General features: G+C 30.8%; 2 protein-coding genes across 5 annotated transcripts in view; one reads left to right on the top strand and one right to left on the bottom strand.

Moving 5' to 3' along the window:
* Positions 1-15: 15 nt before the first annotated feature.
* Positions 16-2,036, bottom strand: LOC125066630. Its single transcript, XM_047674817.1, has 2 exons — positions 1,920-2,036; positions 16-1,094 (listed from the first exon to the last, which is right to left on the bottom strand). Exons 1-2 carry the CDS (start codon positions 1,921-1,923, stop codon positions 16-18), a joined length of 1,083 nt encoding a protein of 360 aa, XP_047530773.1. The 5' UTR covers positions 1,924-2,036.
* A 1,500-nt stretch (positions 2,037-3,536) lies between these two features.
* The window catches only part of LOC125067222 (neuroglian), a 34,452-nt gene continuing 19,803 nt past the window's right edge, over positions 3,537-18,185 (top strand). For 3 of the 4 annotated variants that reach the window (XM_047675688.1, XM_047675715.1, XM_047675707.1), the window contains exons 1-3: positions 3,537-3,655; positions 4,035-4,118; positions 6,276-6,402. In XM_047675688.1, coding sequence (XP_047531644.1) covers positions 4,061-4,118; positions 6,276-6,402 — 185 coding nt within the window. In that variant the 5' untranslated portion in view covers positions 3,537-3,655; positions 4,035-4,060. Of the gene's footprint in view, positions 3,660-4,034; positions 4,119-6,275; positions 6,403-18,185 lie in introns of all 4 variants that reach the window. The other variant, XM_047675698.1, reaches the window with a different exon arrangement.

The following is an 18,185-nucleotide window of genomic DNA, read 5'->3' as shown; positions in this document are numbered from 1 at the left end:
TTTATAACAGTTGAATTAGGCAAATGAATTTTTACGAAACTTGCGACATAAATAGTTACAAATTCTAAATATGAAAAATTTGTTACATTCATCTTTATCATTATCGAGGAAATCCTCATCTAGATGTATATTTTTCTTTGCATTTGAACTTTTTACTGGTATTTCTCTATCCTTCAAATGTAGTTCTTGATCCTTAAAATACTTGTCTAATTCATGTTTTTTTTCTTTTAATTTCTTCAAATTTTCGGCCGACGCCAACGGTTCTTTTATGCCATCAAAGTCCTGATCTCTTATATTTATTTCGGAAAATATACTTCGATCATTCATTTTAATTTCGACACAACGATTACCACTAAGAAGAAAAATATTTAAAAATTTCTCTTTATTTACGTTGGTATTAAATTTCGAACTGTTTCGTTCAAAAGTTGAATCTGTCAAATAATTTTCGTTTTTAAAAGCTTCTGTTGTTGAATTTAAGCTAGTTGATACATTATTTTTATTAACATCAATATTAACTTTGCAATTACTATGCGTAGGAATATCTTTATGACATTCTTTTATTTCATTGAATTTGCTATTGTTTACAGACGAGTCTGATGATCCTATATGTTGTATCATATCTTTAATTAAATCTTCCATTTCTGTAACTGTATCTCCTTTACTCTTTTTTAATATTTCATGAAACTTTTTCTTATAAAGTTCAAACTCTTGCATATTAATGTAAAAATTTTCTAAGATTTGGTTGACAGTTGTTTTAAAGAGTTTTATATTAGAATCAAGACTGCTAATAGAATTATCCTCTGTTTGAAGTTCTTGAGACATTTTTTTGAGTATTTTCAATTCTATTTCATCAAGATCAAAGTTAGTAATAGAATCCCTCTTGTCTCCTTGCCCTGCATTATCTTTACTGAATGAATGATCATTTATATTACTATCATCCTTTACAGGATTATCGTCAACATTATATTTTTTTAAATACTTTCGGCTTTCGATATTTGAGCGCTGAGATTTACACTCTTCTCGTAAATGAGTTATTGTAGGAGAAATGTTCACAAAACAACTGTTAAGCCTTCTGACATCAGCTGATTTTTTGTCTGAAATTAAAATAACAAAAACAATGTACGAGCCTATTATTTTACAACAGAGGTTACAAAGAAGTTTTTCTTCCTACTGTTTTTAAAAATTACACACAAGAAATTAAATAATATTTTGTTCTAGCCTGGAGATAAAGAAGAATGATTTGACTTTTTTTTTTTGTCATAAGTAACAATAATCGTTCGGTCTTTTCAGTACGTAAGTAATATTTGAAACAAAAATATGTGTTAGGTATATGAGCGTGATTTGACTTTGACTTTGATTTGTGCATACTTGTTTTTTCCATTAGGTATTTGATTCGGTTTAAAAATAACTCGGCAAGTCAAACTGCCGTTCAATTCTAATTTGAAGGGTAAATGAGCCAGTGTAGCTTCATACACAAAGAACGTAACATCTTAGGAACCAAAGTTGGTAGTGAATTGGCGATGTAAGTAATGATTCCTTCATCAGATGACTCAATTCCCGAAATCAGCTCGCTCATTCCCCGTCTACATATTATAGTAAGCACTTATATAGTGAGCTTATGCCTGAAGTTATTTCTATGTATTTTTTTACCGAAGCTTATCTGAGTAGTAATTCAAGATAATTTGTAAAAGAATACTCTCAAAGAGGCTTTTATTTATTTTTTCTAAGATACAACTAGACATTTATTTAAATAATAAAATTAATTAGGTACTGCAAAAAAACATTGGAATTTTTGTCACTATCTATGATCTGAGTCTATTATTCTCATTTATGTTATACTTTTTTGCTAACTTACTTATGATCGCGCTTAAAACCGATTAACAGATGAAATATAAACATAATAAATAACAATACATTACCCATTTTGAAACCGTAACTTTACTTCTCAATAAAAACATAAAATAAAATTTAGGTACATGCATTAATTTTTAAAAAAAGACCAGAAAAACTTAACAGAGATTTATTTTTAAAATTCGTGACATTGATGCGTACCAAAGAGTACAGCATACATATGTCATATAAAACGCTATAGTATTTGTATGAAAAAGGTTTATATCATTTTAATTGTAAAAGTGATATTAAGACAGACCAAAAATATTGATGTGGAATTACTTTTTTCCTATAGAATAAAAAAAACAACCAAATAAATTATAAACATGGCAGGAGCCGATAGACCTATATGAAAAATATTTTTGGAATTAAGCCTTCAGTGTTAAAATGTTATTGTGAATTATGAACTGGTAGAAACTACAATAGAAACCGCTTCTAATTATTATAAAATATATTAGTGTCACGTTATAAATTAAATAATATGAAGATAATTTTATTTAATTACTTAACCAGAACAATTTAGAAATACATAATTTAAAAAAATCTAATTCAATTAATAATAAAATTTAATAGACATAATAGAAATGAAATTTCAGTAAGCACACTCGACACAACATTGAACACGATAACTTTAACAACAGTTCTTTTAAGCTTATTGTTAATTGTTAAATTTTGATGTTGGGTTTAAAATTCCGGCGCACGATTTTGGGGAAACTAAATATTATATATTAGTGGAGGTTTAGACCCTAATTATAATAATACCACTCGTATCGACTGAAACTGCATTGTTTTCGAGAAAATTACGAAAAACTAATTTAGACGCGAAAATATATCAAACACGTTATCGTAGCATCACTGTAAGAGGCAAGAGCTTAGAGCACGATAAGTAACGTATTTTGTTTAAGTTCGACAAGGATGCAGCACACAACAGTGCTTGTCATGTCATGTCAAAACGCTTAATGAATCTGTCAAATGTCACGAAATTTTGTATGTGGTGGTTTCTTTTAAAGATTTTGCTAGAAAACATAGATTTAGACATTTGATTGGCCAAATTTGACACAAAAACTGACTCTATTAACTCTGAGTCTGACTAAATATGGTATTAACGGTCTTACCACTACAGCGTTTTTTAAAAAACCGAAGGTGCGAAGAAGCTGCATCACCCATAAAGGCAAGAAGAGCCTATGATTTGTTACGAAAGACGAAGGTGCTGTACATCCTACCGGATACCGGATGCGCCGAAGGCCACTTTGTTTCGAAATTGTTGATAAAATTCTTTTTGTGGTTGGAATTATAATATTCATTACAAAGCTTTCTAGTGTCTACATCATTTAAATTCTATGAAAGTAAACATTTTAATTTAAACACATTATTATCTTGTTAGGGTGTACTTTACATAAATATTCACACAAATTATTATATTAATTTAGAGAAGAAGATATATTAACTTAAAAATGTTTGTATTGAAATAATTTGTTTTAGAAACTTTTATATTTATTAAGTAGAAAATTTATAAAAAGCTGATTTTATACGCTTTTAATATCTATTTTTATAACTGGCAGTATAACATTCGCCGTTTGCATAACTCAGAAGAAAATAAATATTGTCATGGCCGAACACCGTTAGGTTTTGTCTATGGTAGAGACTAGAGGTAACAGTTGAATTGATCACTGTCGAAACGAGAATCTCAAAGGCCCCGCCTTTAAAATCTGTAAATATAATTTACTCGGGCTTTCCGCGATGATGCTTTTATAAAAGAGACAAAGTAGGTAATTTTTATGAAAAAAAGTTTATATTAATTTGATATTTAATGTGTATTGAATCCGACGCCGATATCGAATGCAATTTATCGATTTACCGACCACCGTTGCAAAGTGCGATTGTGCGTGTTTTTACTTCTGATCAGTCATTAAATAGTGAATTAAAAAGGGCTAAGGGATTACCGTTATTATACTTAACCGTACAATATTTTTTTCTGTTATAACTGGGCGGCAGTTCAGTGCTAATGTTACTATTTTTGGTGGGTGTTGTCATTACGACTTACGGGCTTCATTCGGATTAGGTCATCATCAAGTGTGGTGAACATGTGTACCGGAGAAAAGTGTTTTAGTTTTACTAAATAAACTTGTTTGATTTCTCATTAGATCTACGAGCCACCAGTGTTGCAATAATGGAAACAAGTAAAATTATTTGTCTCTTCGCGATATTGTCGCAAGCGGCGGCTCTATGTAAGTGTTTTCGAAATGTTTTCTATTTAAAGCTTTGTATTAAACATTATTACGCTCTTATCATTTATAGTTTAATTATGCTTAGAAGTTCATTACACTTTCTTTGGTATTTATAAACAGAAAGTACTTTTTGAAAAGTCTTTTAAAAACATTTATTTATTTTTACTTAAGTATGTACGTAGTATATCAGAGGATCTTTGTTTCATTCATAATTTTATCTTCACTATATCTTATTCATGATTATTAACAAATAAAAAAAATCTAAATAATATAATATTTAAAAAAAACAAACTAGATTTTTATTTATATTCATTTACAAGTGGCTTGTAATCTAAAGAGTTTAAGTATAATATTATTGCTACATATCTTAAATGTATCAGTTACATACATTTATAATTTTAGTTTTTAATGTATAAATAAAATCATTCATTGCTTCAATAAAAGATTTAAATATAAAAATTTAATAATATTTCACTAAAGTAATTGGAATATGCTCCAAACCTTCTCCTCAAAGGGAGAGCAGGCCTTAGCCCAGCAGTGGGAAATTTACAGCCTGCTAATGGAAAAAAATTTAATGTAAAGTAATTGTAATGTATTGATACAACTTACAGCTTCTCACTAAAAAAAATTAAATTATAAATTGCATCAAAAATTACAAATAAAATAATATTATTATTATTTTAAACCAATAATTTACTTAATTATACAATCTTTGATTCACTTACGTAGTAAATTAAATATTTGGTAATCAAAGAAAAGTCGAGAGAAGCCTTGATATTCAAGTAGCAGTTCAAATTTAATATTATTTACATCAAGAATTTCTACTTGGTTAATGTAATTTGTAACTAAAAATAAAGCACTTTAGTTTAAAAAATGTTAGCGTGAATTTTTAATGGGCTTCTAATAAAGTACAAAGGACCTTGTAGTTATTGGAAAAGTCATTCAGTTTTTATTGCCTATACAATAATGATACACTGTATGGAAACTTTGTTTTTTATTAACTTTATTTAAAAATCACAAATTCAGTTTTAAATTTATTACAAAATTGATAGAATTGTTTTAGCAGGTTAGCATTGATTAAAATATTAAAGTAATATAAAAGAGAAAAAGTTATCAATAATACAAATCATGCTATAAAACATATTTTCTTTTTTTTATACCTAATAGGTGTTTTATAAAATGTATAAAAATATAGGTTTGTAATTTGTATTAAATACTTTTTGATTTACAACAGTAATATAAAGATTATGATCTTGCCGTGGCATTGACAAAGCAGTAAAGATGGAAACTTGTTCTTAATAGATCTCAATATTAAATTTGTTTTACTCAAGTGCAATTTAAATGCTAGCATAATTAGTTATGAAATCACTATGTATATGCTTTGTTTGCAATAGTTTTTTTTATAGTGGTTCTACCATTATACATTACTAATCTGTGCTCTCTTGGCACAAATAAAAGGCAAAATAAAAAAATAATAATTATACATTGCTTCTTAAATTGTCTATGCATTGCCTATCCATGGGTGTAAGTCTAAGTAATTATATATTTTTTTATTCTAGACTACCGATCCATCCCATCTTTGTATGTGTGTAATTTTATAAAAAATAATTTAATATGATATAAATATAATATTGACCCTTTAGAATTCGGGAATTATAAAGAAATTATAAAAAAAGGAATGAAATAATGTAGCATTCTAACAGTAAAACAATTTTTAGACTTGGATTATTATTTTTGCAATTTCTTTCTATATACAAACAAACAAATTTTATCACTTTATTATATTAGTATTAACAAACTGATGTGTGAGTAGTAATCAATTTGTATACCTGTATCTCGTACGCAAATTGAAATATGTTCATAATTTCATATGTTTGACTTGATTTGTTCTATACAAATTAACATCAGAATTGATTTATACATATTGTAATTATATATGAACTACTGATAAATAATATTCCAATATATGAAAAGAATAACAATAGATAAAAAAAACGAATACTGAAACAATTCATACAATAATTGCTTATTTTTGAATAAATTATCTATTAGTATCAAAGATTGATTATTTTATTCAAGATAGATAGAAGTTGTGATGTCAAGTACGTACTGACCTGTGGTAGTAAGTAATGTCTAAAATTCAATTTTTTGTGCCAGTGACGTCACCACCGCGAATCGTCAAGCAGCCGACGGTGGAGGAGCTGCTGTTCCAGGTGGCGCAGCCTGGAGAGGTCGACAAACCTTTTATCATAGAATGTGAAGCAGAAGGCGAGCCGGCGCCCAAGTATGTAGAACGATCCTTTTCTGTACTAACATTTATAGCCAGATATAGCAATTGAATTGAGACTCGTGAGAATTTTGTTCTCTTGTCTTGAATAATTAAAGGATTTACAAATATCATAAATTTGTTAGCGTGTATTATACACGTGTTACTTATATACATATATTACTTGTGTTATATTTCTAAAATATTAATATTTTATCCATCGTATTTAACCGTTACAAATAATAAAAGCATATCCTATGTATTCCACGTCTAAATTATTATACAAATACGTTTAAAAATTATAGGACTGCTTAAATTTTACACGACCTTTTGCACTGACAAGTATAAGTAGCGAAATATGCTTTACGAATCTATATAATCTGTTTGACAATCAGTATTAAACTAATCTATATATATTTTATTGAAATGAAAGGTATTGATTTACTAAGTATTGAATTAATAATTGTAATCCTTACTAATATATATGTATTAATATTTTTAAAATGAAATGTCAATCGTGCTTTTCGTATTAGTGTTTTTATATTTATCATTTTTGTTGAATGGCAGTACGAGAACATTGAAAGCCATTCAGCTGAATTTTATGTTGCTCATAAAAATTTCAGTTGGTTGATCGGTGTTTTATTTTTCAGAGCTCTAATGTTAGCTCTATAGATGTTTTTGTGCCGCCGGACGGTCCGATGTCGAAAATCCATTAGTTCCCCAAACATACCGTGGCCAGAAAACCCGATGGTTTCCATTTCACATTGATATACCGTATATATAGTTATCCTTTAATCAGAAAATTCTTCATTTCTGCATTCCTGTCTATAATTGCCTCAGCAATATATAAAACAAGTTCAATAAGCCGATCGTGCATTAATACTCAATTAATTTCCTTACAATGTTAAAGGTCAAAACTTCTGGACATTTCAAAGATGATAACCAAAACCATTCATACATTAAAAACAATAAATCTCGCTTATCATAATATTCTTATCTGATTTATACGTATTGTAAAAGGGCATTGAACTTCACCCTGTCGATGCGATGAAGTTTTTCTTAAAGATTCTCTCTCGACCATTACGTAAACAAGTTGACTTGTTTGGTACGTCCGCAAAAAGTTTTATTATTTTGATACCTTCTTTAAACGTACGCTTAATCTTTAAATGGGCATTGTAAAAATGGATGCGATGTTCATAGTGTTAAACTAAAGTAAATGTACTTTAAAGTTAAAACAATAGATCATGTTTTTCAATTGCTAGAAATTACAACCATTTCAGAAGCTGTCTTCAATTAGGTCAATTTTATTTTCGGCAGATTATATGACGTAAACCGTTTTTGTCAATAGCAATTATCGACATAAATCGTACTATTTAATGGGTTTGAATATTTAAAAGACTTCAGCTGGAAAACGGAATGAAAACACATATTTTTTTCAGCATTCTTGCTTTAAGTTTTCACGTTCATATTCGATTCAATCGTCGACTCTCGTAAACTTCCTGGAGCGTAACAACTATCGACTCGGCGGCTTTAAGAGCATCGTTATAATCCACAGGATACGGTTATTCAGAATGAGGACAAACTTTTTAACGATTGCTGAAGCGTTTTTGTGTATGAGCTTGATTATGGATCAGACGTTAAAACTGCAATAGCTCGAGGGATCTTACCCTTGCTTGTACTATATGTACTGTATGATTGAGATATTTTTTTATTCGCATATCTATATAAAAATCATAAATGCGAATTTTTGTCTCTCTGTGATCCTGCCGCTCTTTCACATCCAAACGACTGAACCGAATTTGATGAAATTTAGTATGAAGTAAGCTTGAAATCCAACGAGTGACGTAGGTGAGCGAAGCCGCATTCGACAACTAGTTACATTACCAGATAACATTTTTTTTTTAAAGTAAAAATGTCATAACTCTAGTTAGTAATGTAAATTTCCATTGTGGAAAACACTAACGATGTGAGTATAAAAACGGGGCCAGCGCTGGAGTGACTGGGAATTTTAAAATACAAGTGTTTAATTAACATTTTAAACTCGCTGCAGCGCAGGATAACTCCTGCTGCAACGTTAGGAACACTCGTCACAAGGGCTTTATCCTACCTTTATCTCGGCTAGCTGATTTAATCGTGCGCTTTGTGCGATGTTCGTAGAGAGATTAAGCAAAAATAAAAAACCACAATTTTTTCCCTCTTCTTATACTGCTTAATCTGTAATACTAAACTTTTCTATGTTAGGTTAGATTAGGAAAAGTTATCACGAGCATACCTCATACATATACCAATCTTATATATTATAAAGATAAGTTGATTTCTTTTGTTAGCTCATATATCCATAGCATTTATGTGTGAAAAGATTTTACTGCAAAAACTTTACGTACAATGGTTCCGTGACTTAAAACTTTCGACTGAAGAATACTGTCAGCGACGTGTTTCTTTGTCGCTTTTTATGATAAAGAAAAAACTTGTGCTTTTGACTCGACAGTCGCAATCCCTTGAACTGTATATTTGGTAACCAATTTTTTTTAACATTCATTCGATGGAATTCTTTTTGAATAAAGATTTTTGGGAATGTAAAGCTATCGTCTTTCAAACACTAAACATGATTTAGTCGTTTTTACTAAGATAGCGATATTCCGCAGTGAAATCTTATGATATTAATGGTTTGAAGATTTGCTGACATTAATATAAATCGCCATTAGTGAATTACCGCTGACGCTACTTTCAGTCTTCAGTGCAAACAATCTCAGGGGGTTTTACTTAAGCGAGTACTTTATTAAATTAACGAGTTACCCTTTTCAAAAGATTGCTTATTAGTGGTTTTTAATATTGGTAATTCTGGAATACATCTTATAAATTGAATGGTTTTATGAATATATGATAAATCTGTTGTTCTTTATTGAGGTCACATCTCTTGAATACGTGTCGGTGAAAGCGTATAATTTGCAAAGGACAATAAAACGTTATACGTTTGTGGTATGACGTATGTATGGAGTGTATTTTTTTTTAAAATGTGTAATAGGAAGTCTAGCAAGCAAATGGGCTATTTGTAGTTAAATGGTTAACTGTTAGATATTGTTACTGTAACAAATTTAATCCATTCAAATAAAAGATCTAAGGTTTTAATGTCCTGTGCGTCTATAATAATTATACTGATTCACTCACGATTTATATCTGAACACAGCAATAAAAATTCTTTCTATTGGGTAGTATTACTACCGATGGGTGAGGAGTGCGTAATCACATGAAATTGTTCATAGCTCGACCATTGAAATAAAGTATTTTTTTTAACTAAACGCTTTGTATATGTGGCGTTGGCTCGGATTTTGCACTTCCTGTCTTCAAATATTATACACAAACCACAACAATAAAACAAAACCCAGACCGTAATATTTTTTATGATATGGCAACATACATGTCTGTCGTCATAAAAATCCCTCGCCGGCCCTGTGCTGCAGTCTTCGCTGAGTAATGTATGTGTAATTAAATGAATCGTCGTACTAAAATAGACAAGCGAAGTTAAAAATTCAATGTTGACTTAAGATTTCAAAGTACTTGAAGAAAATGTTGGTGAAATTTTTACACTGCTTGGTTTATTAATTATTTCTGAGTAAATAACATTTCAATAATTTTAATAATGGTTAACTGATTTTTTTCATGTCCACTATTGTAATGGTGAACATAAATTTTGTCATAAATACTTGGGTACCTCCAAATCACGTTTATCCAATCCAGAATCAAAGTGGTTTGATAAGAATTCACGATCTCCGTTAAATTAAATAGGTTGTGATCGTTAACAAAAAAAAAAAACGCTCAATAATTGTTAAATAGATACCATGACAATTCAAATCTGAAAATTTGCTGACGTCACTACCTGGTTTGGTAGCAATCATTAATGTATTTGTGATTTGACATTACAAAATCGAAGATGTAGTTCAGTTTCGATCTCCCATTTCAACCTCAATTAAACCTCTGGAGCAACGTCGAAAGGCCTTCATCAAAATCTTGTTCCGTGTTATCGCATGAGTGTAATAAGGCGTATCACTAATTAAAATAAATAATAACTTAGTATTCAATTATTCATAACACTTGGTAATATTCTGTTAAATATTGATATCCATTGATAATAGATATAATAAATTCGATGCACGTATATTCACCCCGTGGTCACGTATCTCGAAGGCAGCGCCGATATAATTATTTTCACACTCTGACTACTGATCGTTATATTTATAACTTTATCCCGGAATTAATTTATCGGGAACAAAGGGAAATTATAGCATTTCCTGTATTTGTTTAGCCCCTAATTATGGTTTAATTACTTTGTCTTTTACGGAGCTTTATTATAAATGATTGTAAAAATGGTGTCAGTTCCACCGTACATAATTAAATGTTACAAAACTGTTACACCGGCGTGTGTCTACCTGAACGCGATAAATGCAGAACAAGGCAACGGATTTTCATACAGTTTTCGTTAATAAGAAGGGCTTAGTTGGATAATTTCTTAAGATTTTCTGTAAATTGGCTGAAAACTACTGGCCTGCGTAGCTGTAACCAATAGAGTCAATATTCTATCCGTGCGAAACCGGGACGGATAGCTTTTGAATGATATAATGTTACCACCACAAAACCGTAGTATGGGGCTGAAATTATAAGTTTATTTAATTAAAAATGATGTTTGATAATCGTCACAACTTTGTTGTGTACGCAGAAATAGTATCTATAGAAACAACCGCCAATTCCAATTATGGAATCCTTAAAAAGTGTCCAAAGTAATTCTAATGGGTGGTTGATTGTAAAACATCACGAACACGGCGACCTCATTCGATGCAGGTCATATTCCGAGAATCATTTGATGCAAGATCGTTATTTGGAATCGTTGAAGTATAAACATAGTGCTCACATAAATTATGCTCGTATTGATTTTAAATGTTATTACATTTCTACCTAAAGTTCTATAATAGTTTGAAAATCAATATATTGTACATAAATTATTCTAGTTTCCAAACGTTTCTCAGTTTATATATTTTTCTATTTCGGTTTTCCTTATAACGTTTTACTAGCATGCACCAGTCTATTTTTAACGATTTTTTTTTTAAATATTTTGTTAAAGCTGTACTAATATTATACATGTTAAGGTAACTGTATGTTACCTTTTTGCGCTTAAATCGTTTAACCGATTTATATAAAATTTAGTATGCAGATAATATGAGCTCCGGAAAATGACATAGACTCCTTTTTTTAATTCACTCCCACCACCTGAGGGTGTAAAATGGGGGTGACGGTTTGTATACTATGGGTAAAGTTTTATAAATATACATTTGTTATTAATTCTTTAATTACTTCTGTTCTGACCAAGATGGATAATATCGACCACGTGTAATCCTTCACAACTCCTGTCAGCAATAGTTTTGATTGATTACATTATTAGAAAATGTTTCCATTTGAACTTATGAACTTCAAAGATATATTATATTAATAAACAAATAATTTGAACGCGTTTATGAAAAAGTTCGTACGTATATTGGATTAGTATTTAAGTGGATCTATGCCGTATCAACCGAACAACATAAACAATGTTTTCTATATTTTCTTTAGCTTGAGCCACAGACCAGTACAAGGTATTGAGAGCAGTAGGTCTAAACCTGAATTCCGGCCACTTGCCAAGAGATTGCACGATCGTGAACTTTACTATTCGATATCGTATTTAGTTTCTGTAACATTTTTAGATGAAAAATCTTATAATGTTACTATTTTTTCGTTTGTTTTTGAAAATAGTAACTTTTTATCGCACATTATTGATATTTGAGACATATCGTGTTGCCTATGTTATACTCTTTTGCTATGCAACGTTTTATGTATACATACGTCTCGGATGTAATAACGAAACAAAAATAAATAACAGTATAAAAAAAATTATCGCGGTGACATACATATTCATACAATAAATATGTATGGTAATGTATAAATATGGCTTTTTTTGTTAAATATATTCCGTATGCGTTCTATGGTTCAAGAAACTCCTTAAGAATACCGGCCACCGTATCAGATTTCTAGTGACTTCGTAATGTTTATGACACTAGAGCTATTATATGAGAACAAACCCGAAACTCACCGCAGAACATAATCGTGAAATGTCAGAAATTTATAGGACACACAAATCCAAATAGCGTATCAGTATATGTGGATTTTCAACATTACACAAATGAGACGAGAAATGAGTTCTTATACCACCGCTGGTCATAATACTAAGGAACAACGAGCGTTACTATTGTCCAAATAGATTGAGACGTGTTGATTTAACTGTAAACATATACATATATCGAGTCCAATTGTCAAGTTATAAATTGTCATAAAATGTTGTCACACGATGACTCGGTCACAGTATCAGAAACGATAGAAGTATGACGAGAACAATGATGTCATGATATGAACATAACGGCCTTATGTTATAAAGGTCAGGGTGATATGACCCTATGCGTAAAATATTCGATTTCTGCCAGCTATAAACTGTAATTACTAATATGATCTATAAATGCTAGGTTTAAATTTATAATATATTTATGTAGATTACCTAAATATTTTACTTTATACTTGATAAAATTACCGATAATTCTCTACCTTCTAGTTTTATTTAGATTATGTATCATAACAATCTATAAACTTTATAGAAGATACAATTATACTTAACAACTAAAAAGTTTTCCTATATTTTAATGTGAATGTAACTTAGTAACTTACATGTTATCATATAATATATACGTTATATAATTTTAATGTTTACGTTTTTTTTTTTATACAAACACAGAAATGTAAGCGATTAATCGATAAGATTTTATTATCTAAATGTGGGAAATAGAATAAGATGAAAGCTTAAATCGAATCGTGTGGTTTGGTCAAACATTTGCCGGAGGTAGGCACGATGTTATTTTCACTAGCCAACTCTCATTACCGTTTGCATTGGGTTGCGCTACAATTACTTTCCTAGAAATAGAAAGCCTTCGAATGGTGACTGTGAAATTCATTATATATTTTACACCCTAGTTTTGCGTTTTAATTAAATGATGTTTTTACTTTCGTAATCATATATAAAAATATATATCGTGTGACGGGATTACGTCATTTTTTATTATATATAATGAAACAGCTAAGCTCAGCGGTTTATTTGCGTTTTTAGATTTACGTTTATATTGTGTTATCTTTGTCGTTATGTTTAAAAAAACTTAACAAACAAAGATTCAGATGAAATATTAAATTAGTTTCGAAGCAATTCAACCAATCGCACGTCTAAAATCGTCTAGTAATCGTTAAAAACATAGTAAAAATTGCTAGGAAGTCTGATAACTTAGAATTTATGAAAGACGAAAGTATGTCCTCAAAAATACCTTTCAAGGAGTGCGCGATGCAAGTTCTATACATCGCGGTAAGCGCTTTCATACCACGCCATATTACTTAAGAGCATCCCCGGCTCCTGGGGGATTACGACTAGGGAAGGCTTGAATTTCACATACGGAAAACAGGAAAGTGTCGTCCTTCCTCCTTCGATCTTAGCGTGCTATAAAGCTATACGTTGCTAACTGGTAGCTAGTTTTGAGATGGCGTGACTTATAACGGTTACTTTTATCATCTTTTCACGCGAGTTATAGGCGGTTGTCATATATTATATTATTATCATATATATTCCTAGGTCCGTAAAGTCCACAAAAGTCAACTAAATGGAAAGACTTTCGCTACTCCGAATAAACGATTAGACGACTAAGTATATTTTAATATGAAAACTATTAACTATTAGTGACAGACTCACAGTTTAATTTTTTTTTAAACCGATTCGTCCTCCTTGTCCTGTCATTTCATTTACTTCAATCCTAATAATACAATATTTATCAAAATTATATTGCGTGTAATTAATACCTGACGAAACTAAAGATAGAGATAGATTATTATATTATATATAACAAATAGTTTTCGTCCGCAGCTTCGCCTGCGTGGACGGTCGAAGGTTTTAGTTATAAATCAAACAAATAAAATCACATTCTTTTTTTTCTATGGAATTATTACACTTACTTTTTGATTGTTGAATTAAACTCTACCAAAGGTTCGGTAAAGAAAATACAAGAACCGTCGAAAGAAGCTGAGCCTATACTGCTTTGGGAGTCAAGCATGCCTCATCAAAATTTCATCACATTCGTTTCAGTCGCTTAGCCGTGAAAACATAATAGACAGAGTTACTTTCACATTTATAATATTAATATAGATGCGTAAAAGCAAATTATGCCATAAACTTAAAAATGTAACTAGCAAAACGTTAACTGGAGTGCAGACCTTAGACTCAGCCACAACCATAAGAATCCAGTGCAACCGAGAAATAAGTGAAACGTAAACAGAATTTAATCCTCTTATTCGCTAAATCACTTCCCGGTAACAGGATCCACGCTTATACACCATCCGGTCATTACACCCTGTCTTATTGAATTTTCACTTCCGTCGACACCTTAACTTGACTCAATTCAAATTTTAATTGAATACAATGGTTTTTTTTTTACATATAGCTATAAACTTATAACAATTAACAAAAATAATACTCAGATTTTTTCACAGCAATGTGAAGTCATTGTAATCGGATGGGATATCGACGCTGTATCACACATGGTTATGATTAATTACCGGTTAATGCTTAATTTTTCTGTTGAGTCAATATAAATACCAAAAAATACTTATAAATTCCTTCTAACCCGTATTAAACCGGACCTTTCTCACCGTGATAACGTATAGTTTCAAGATATATGGACATATGGACATATGCTGTATTATATGTTTGAGTATACTTTATTTAACCTTATTCTTAAGAGGAGAACAGTTCTTTGACCAGCAGTAGGATATTTATACGGGGCTCTTACTTTCTTTTATACTTTACAAGACATTACTAATTATAACGAGGTAGCCTATCTAGACACGCGGTAGCGTGTCAGCCAAGTTCTAGTAACAGAACTGGCGAGTAGCACCGTGTGTAATATTACACGAACCATTTGGAGTCACTTTTGACCTCCTCATAACTCAAAAACTAACATAAATGTGTCAAATTTGGCTCATATATTGAGACTCGCGAGATACATATGTCTTTTAAATTTCATAAACGCATCTCAAATGATTATTTAGATATTAAGGTTTAAAAATCGTCATTTTTATCACTGACTGACCTATAGATCAAAACTATATCCTACTTCCAGGTGACCTAGAAAGTTCAAATTTGGCATGCAGGTAGATAATTAGGCCAATATAAAGGAAAAAATCTGAAACTGGTAATTTTTTATCATTTTATTATAATTTTTCATTTATTGGGTCTATTAGGAACACTTATATACTTAGTTCCTGTAATAACTGTAATAAAAAAAATGATGTAAGAACCAACAATCAAAACTTATGACAGTCGGTCTTAATGTGGATTCTAAGGTCTTCACGTGAATATATAACAAGTTGAATACCACCCTTAAGTTTTTTAAATCCAAATATTTCCGTTTTTAGTACTTATGAGTATAGCCGACTTTCGTATTTATTACGTTATTAACTAGCATTTAGCGCACATCAATGGTGCAAAATAATTATACTTAAAAAAATAATAATAATAGGCATTTCGGTACACGGCGCGCGACGCGACGCCGGAGCAGCGGGAAAGGAGCGTTGCGATTAAACCTTAACGTGGACGTGTCTGAGCGAGTGGCAACCGCGCTCATAAGAATTATTTCAATGCCTTCCGATGGAAGCTGCCTAGTCTATTCGACTGCATATTTTTTGTTTGAGTATACTAGTATACAACAATAAAATAGGTTTCGTGAGTCTGTAGTAGACTATGTATATCGTAACTGGAATGATTTAAGTTTGTACTCTAGCGCTACAAACGGGGATCCTTATTGCTTGGAAGAACAGTATCGAGCAAGCATGCTGATGTCAGTACAAAACTGGTGTATGGGTCCAATGGAAAAATAAAGAAGGTACATTGCGGACGTCGACAACAGCAATAGCGCACGTAAAATAACGATACAATTTAAATATAATTTAAATTGCGAACTAGAAGTCAAAACCAAGTTACAGATATTAAGAAATGTACATATATGTTCAAAGGAAACAATTCTCTATTTGCTTAGCATATTCTACTACTATACACAAATTACAAGGCCTTCGCATTGACGGTGCTCTTTTCGACATAGGCTCCTCTATATTAAGTAAAGAGCAGGCTTACGTTGGCCTCTCCAGAGTTAAAACCTTAGATGGAGTACATCTTATCAATTTAGGTCGAAGTCAAATCAAGACACAAGAGAGCTCTATTGTAGAGTACAACCGTCTGCGCACGTTATACCACCCCTACTTGGCCAAATTAAGTATAAACAGAAAACGAGTAAAAAAAATCCGGACACTGAATGGGCAATTTACTCGAACATTTCAGAGGTACGTACAAGAAAAATAAGAACGTAACGTAAAAAAAAAAAGACAATTATACCCCGTAAACGTAGGAAAATAGAATAGCTTAACAAAAACCATTTGGTATTAATTTTGTTATTAATAAGTACCTACTAATAATTTATATACAAAACGTAGTGATATCCCATCGAAAACATAAATGTAAAAATGAGAGCCAAGTTAAATATTATGATATATTATGGTTATTGACTTCAACGACAAAAGAAGTGAGATCTAAATTTGTGCCAAGTTAAATAGTCCTTTCTGAAATTTATTTATAACTACATAAAATATAATTTCTTCTTATAACTTGGGATAATATATTGTTGCCTAAGGTCTGACTTGGCTAGTTCTTATATGTTTATAAACACAACTTGTAGTTTGTGTTTAGAATAACAAATTATAATTCAGAACATCTAAGAAGGTTGGAGGACAGCTCAGTATTGCTTAGTTAGTATTAACGTACATTAAGAGCTGCGATGGTCCAGTCACTAGAAAACATGAATCTTAACCAGATATTGCGAGTTCATATCTAGACAAGTACCATTGAATATTTGCATGCTTAATTTGTGTTAATAATTCATTTGTAAAGGCTTAGAACTTACGAAGGCTATAATATAATTCGTATATGAGAACTAGCCAAGTCAGACCTTAGGCAACAATATATTATTCTAAGTTATAAGATATTCATCCATGCGAAGCTAACAAAAACAGCAATTTAATCTAATTATTTTTTCAAAATAGTTTCATATTTTAAATATTTTTTTATTCTAATGGTATGAAAAGATTGATTTTTTTTCCTTTGTACTATGCATACAAAAGATTACATAGCACTATTTGATACATATATTATTCTTAAATTGAATTTTAAAATACCGTGAAGTTGATAGTTTGTCTCTATCCAACGACGGGGCAATGACCTCTTCTAATAAATAATACGATTAACAAAATTGATAGTTTTAAACCGACGTCGCTCGCTCTCTAACTCAAAATGTACAGTTTTGCATTTATTGCTCTTATCGTAGAGACAAAGATACAATATAAACTTGTTAAACTTGAAAGTCTACGGAGTTATTGAACACAAGTATCAAGCCTATACGTTCTCACTATCGATATAATCTCCCGTTGTGTGATTACAGGTCAGATATATCTCAATCTGTCTGGTAGATTTTTGGGGACGAAAATGTTTACCATGACCTGTTCCCGCCCCCTGTGGGGATAGCAGTTCATAGGTACTCTATATCTTTACCTCTGACAGAATTTCATGATCGGTTGGTAATCGGATTCGGAAACAAACTCACTTACGCATTTTAATTTTAGCTCATTTTTAATTTCAACTTTAA

Source organism: Vanessa atalanta, chromosome 1, assembly GCF_905147765.1.
Source record: "Vanessa atalanta chromosome 1, ilVanAtal1.2, whole genome shotgun sequence".
Taxonomy (NCBI): domain Eukaryota; kingdom Metazoa; phylum Arthropoda; class Insecta; order Lepidoptera; family Nymphalidae; genus Vanessa; species Vanessa atalanta.
This window is presented reverse-complemented; position numbering and strand designations above follow the sequence as displayed.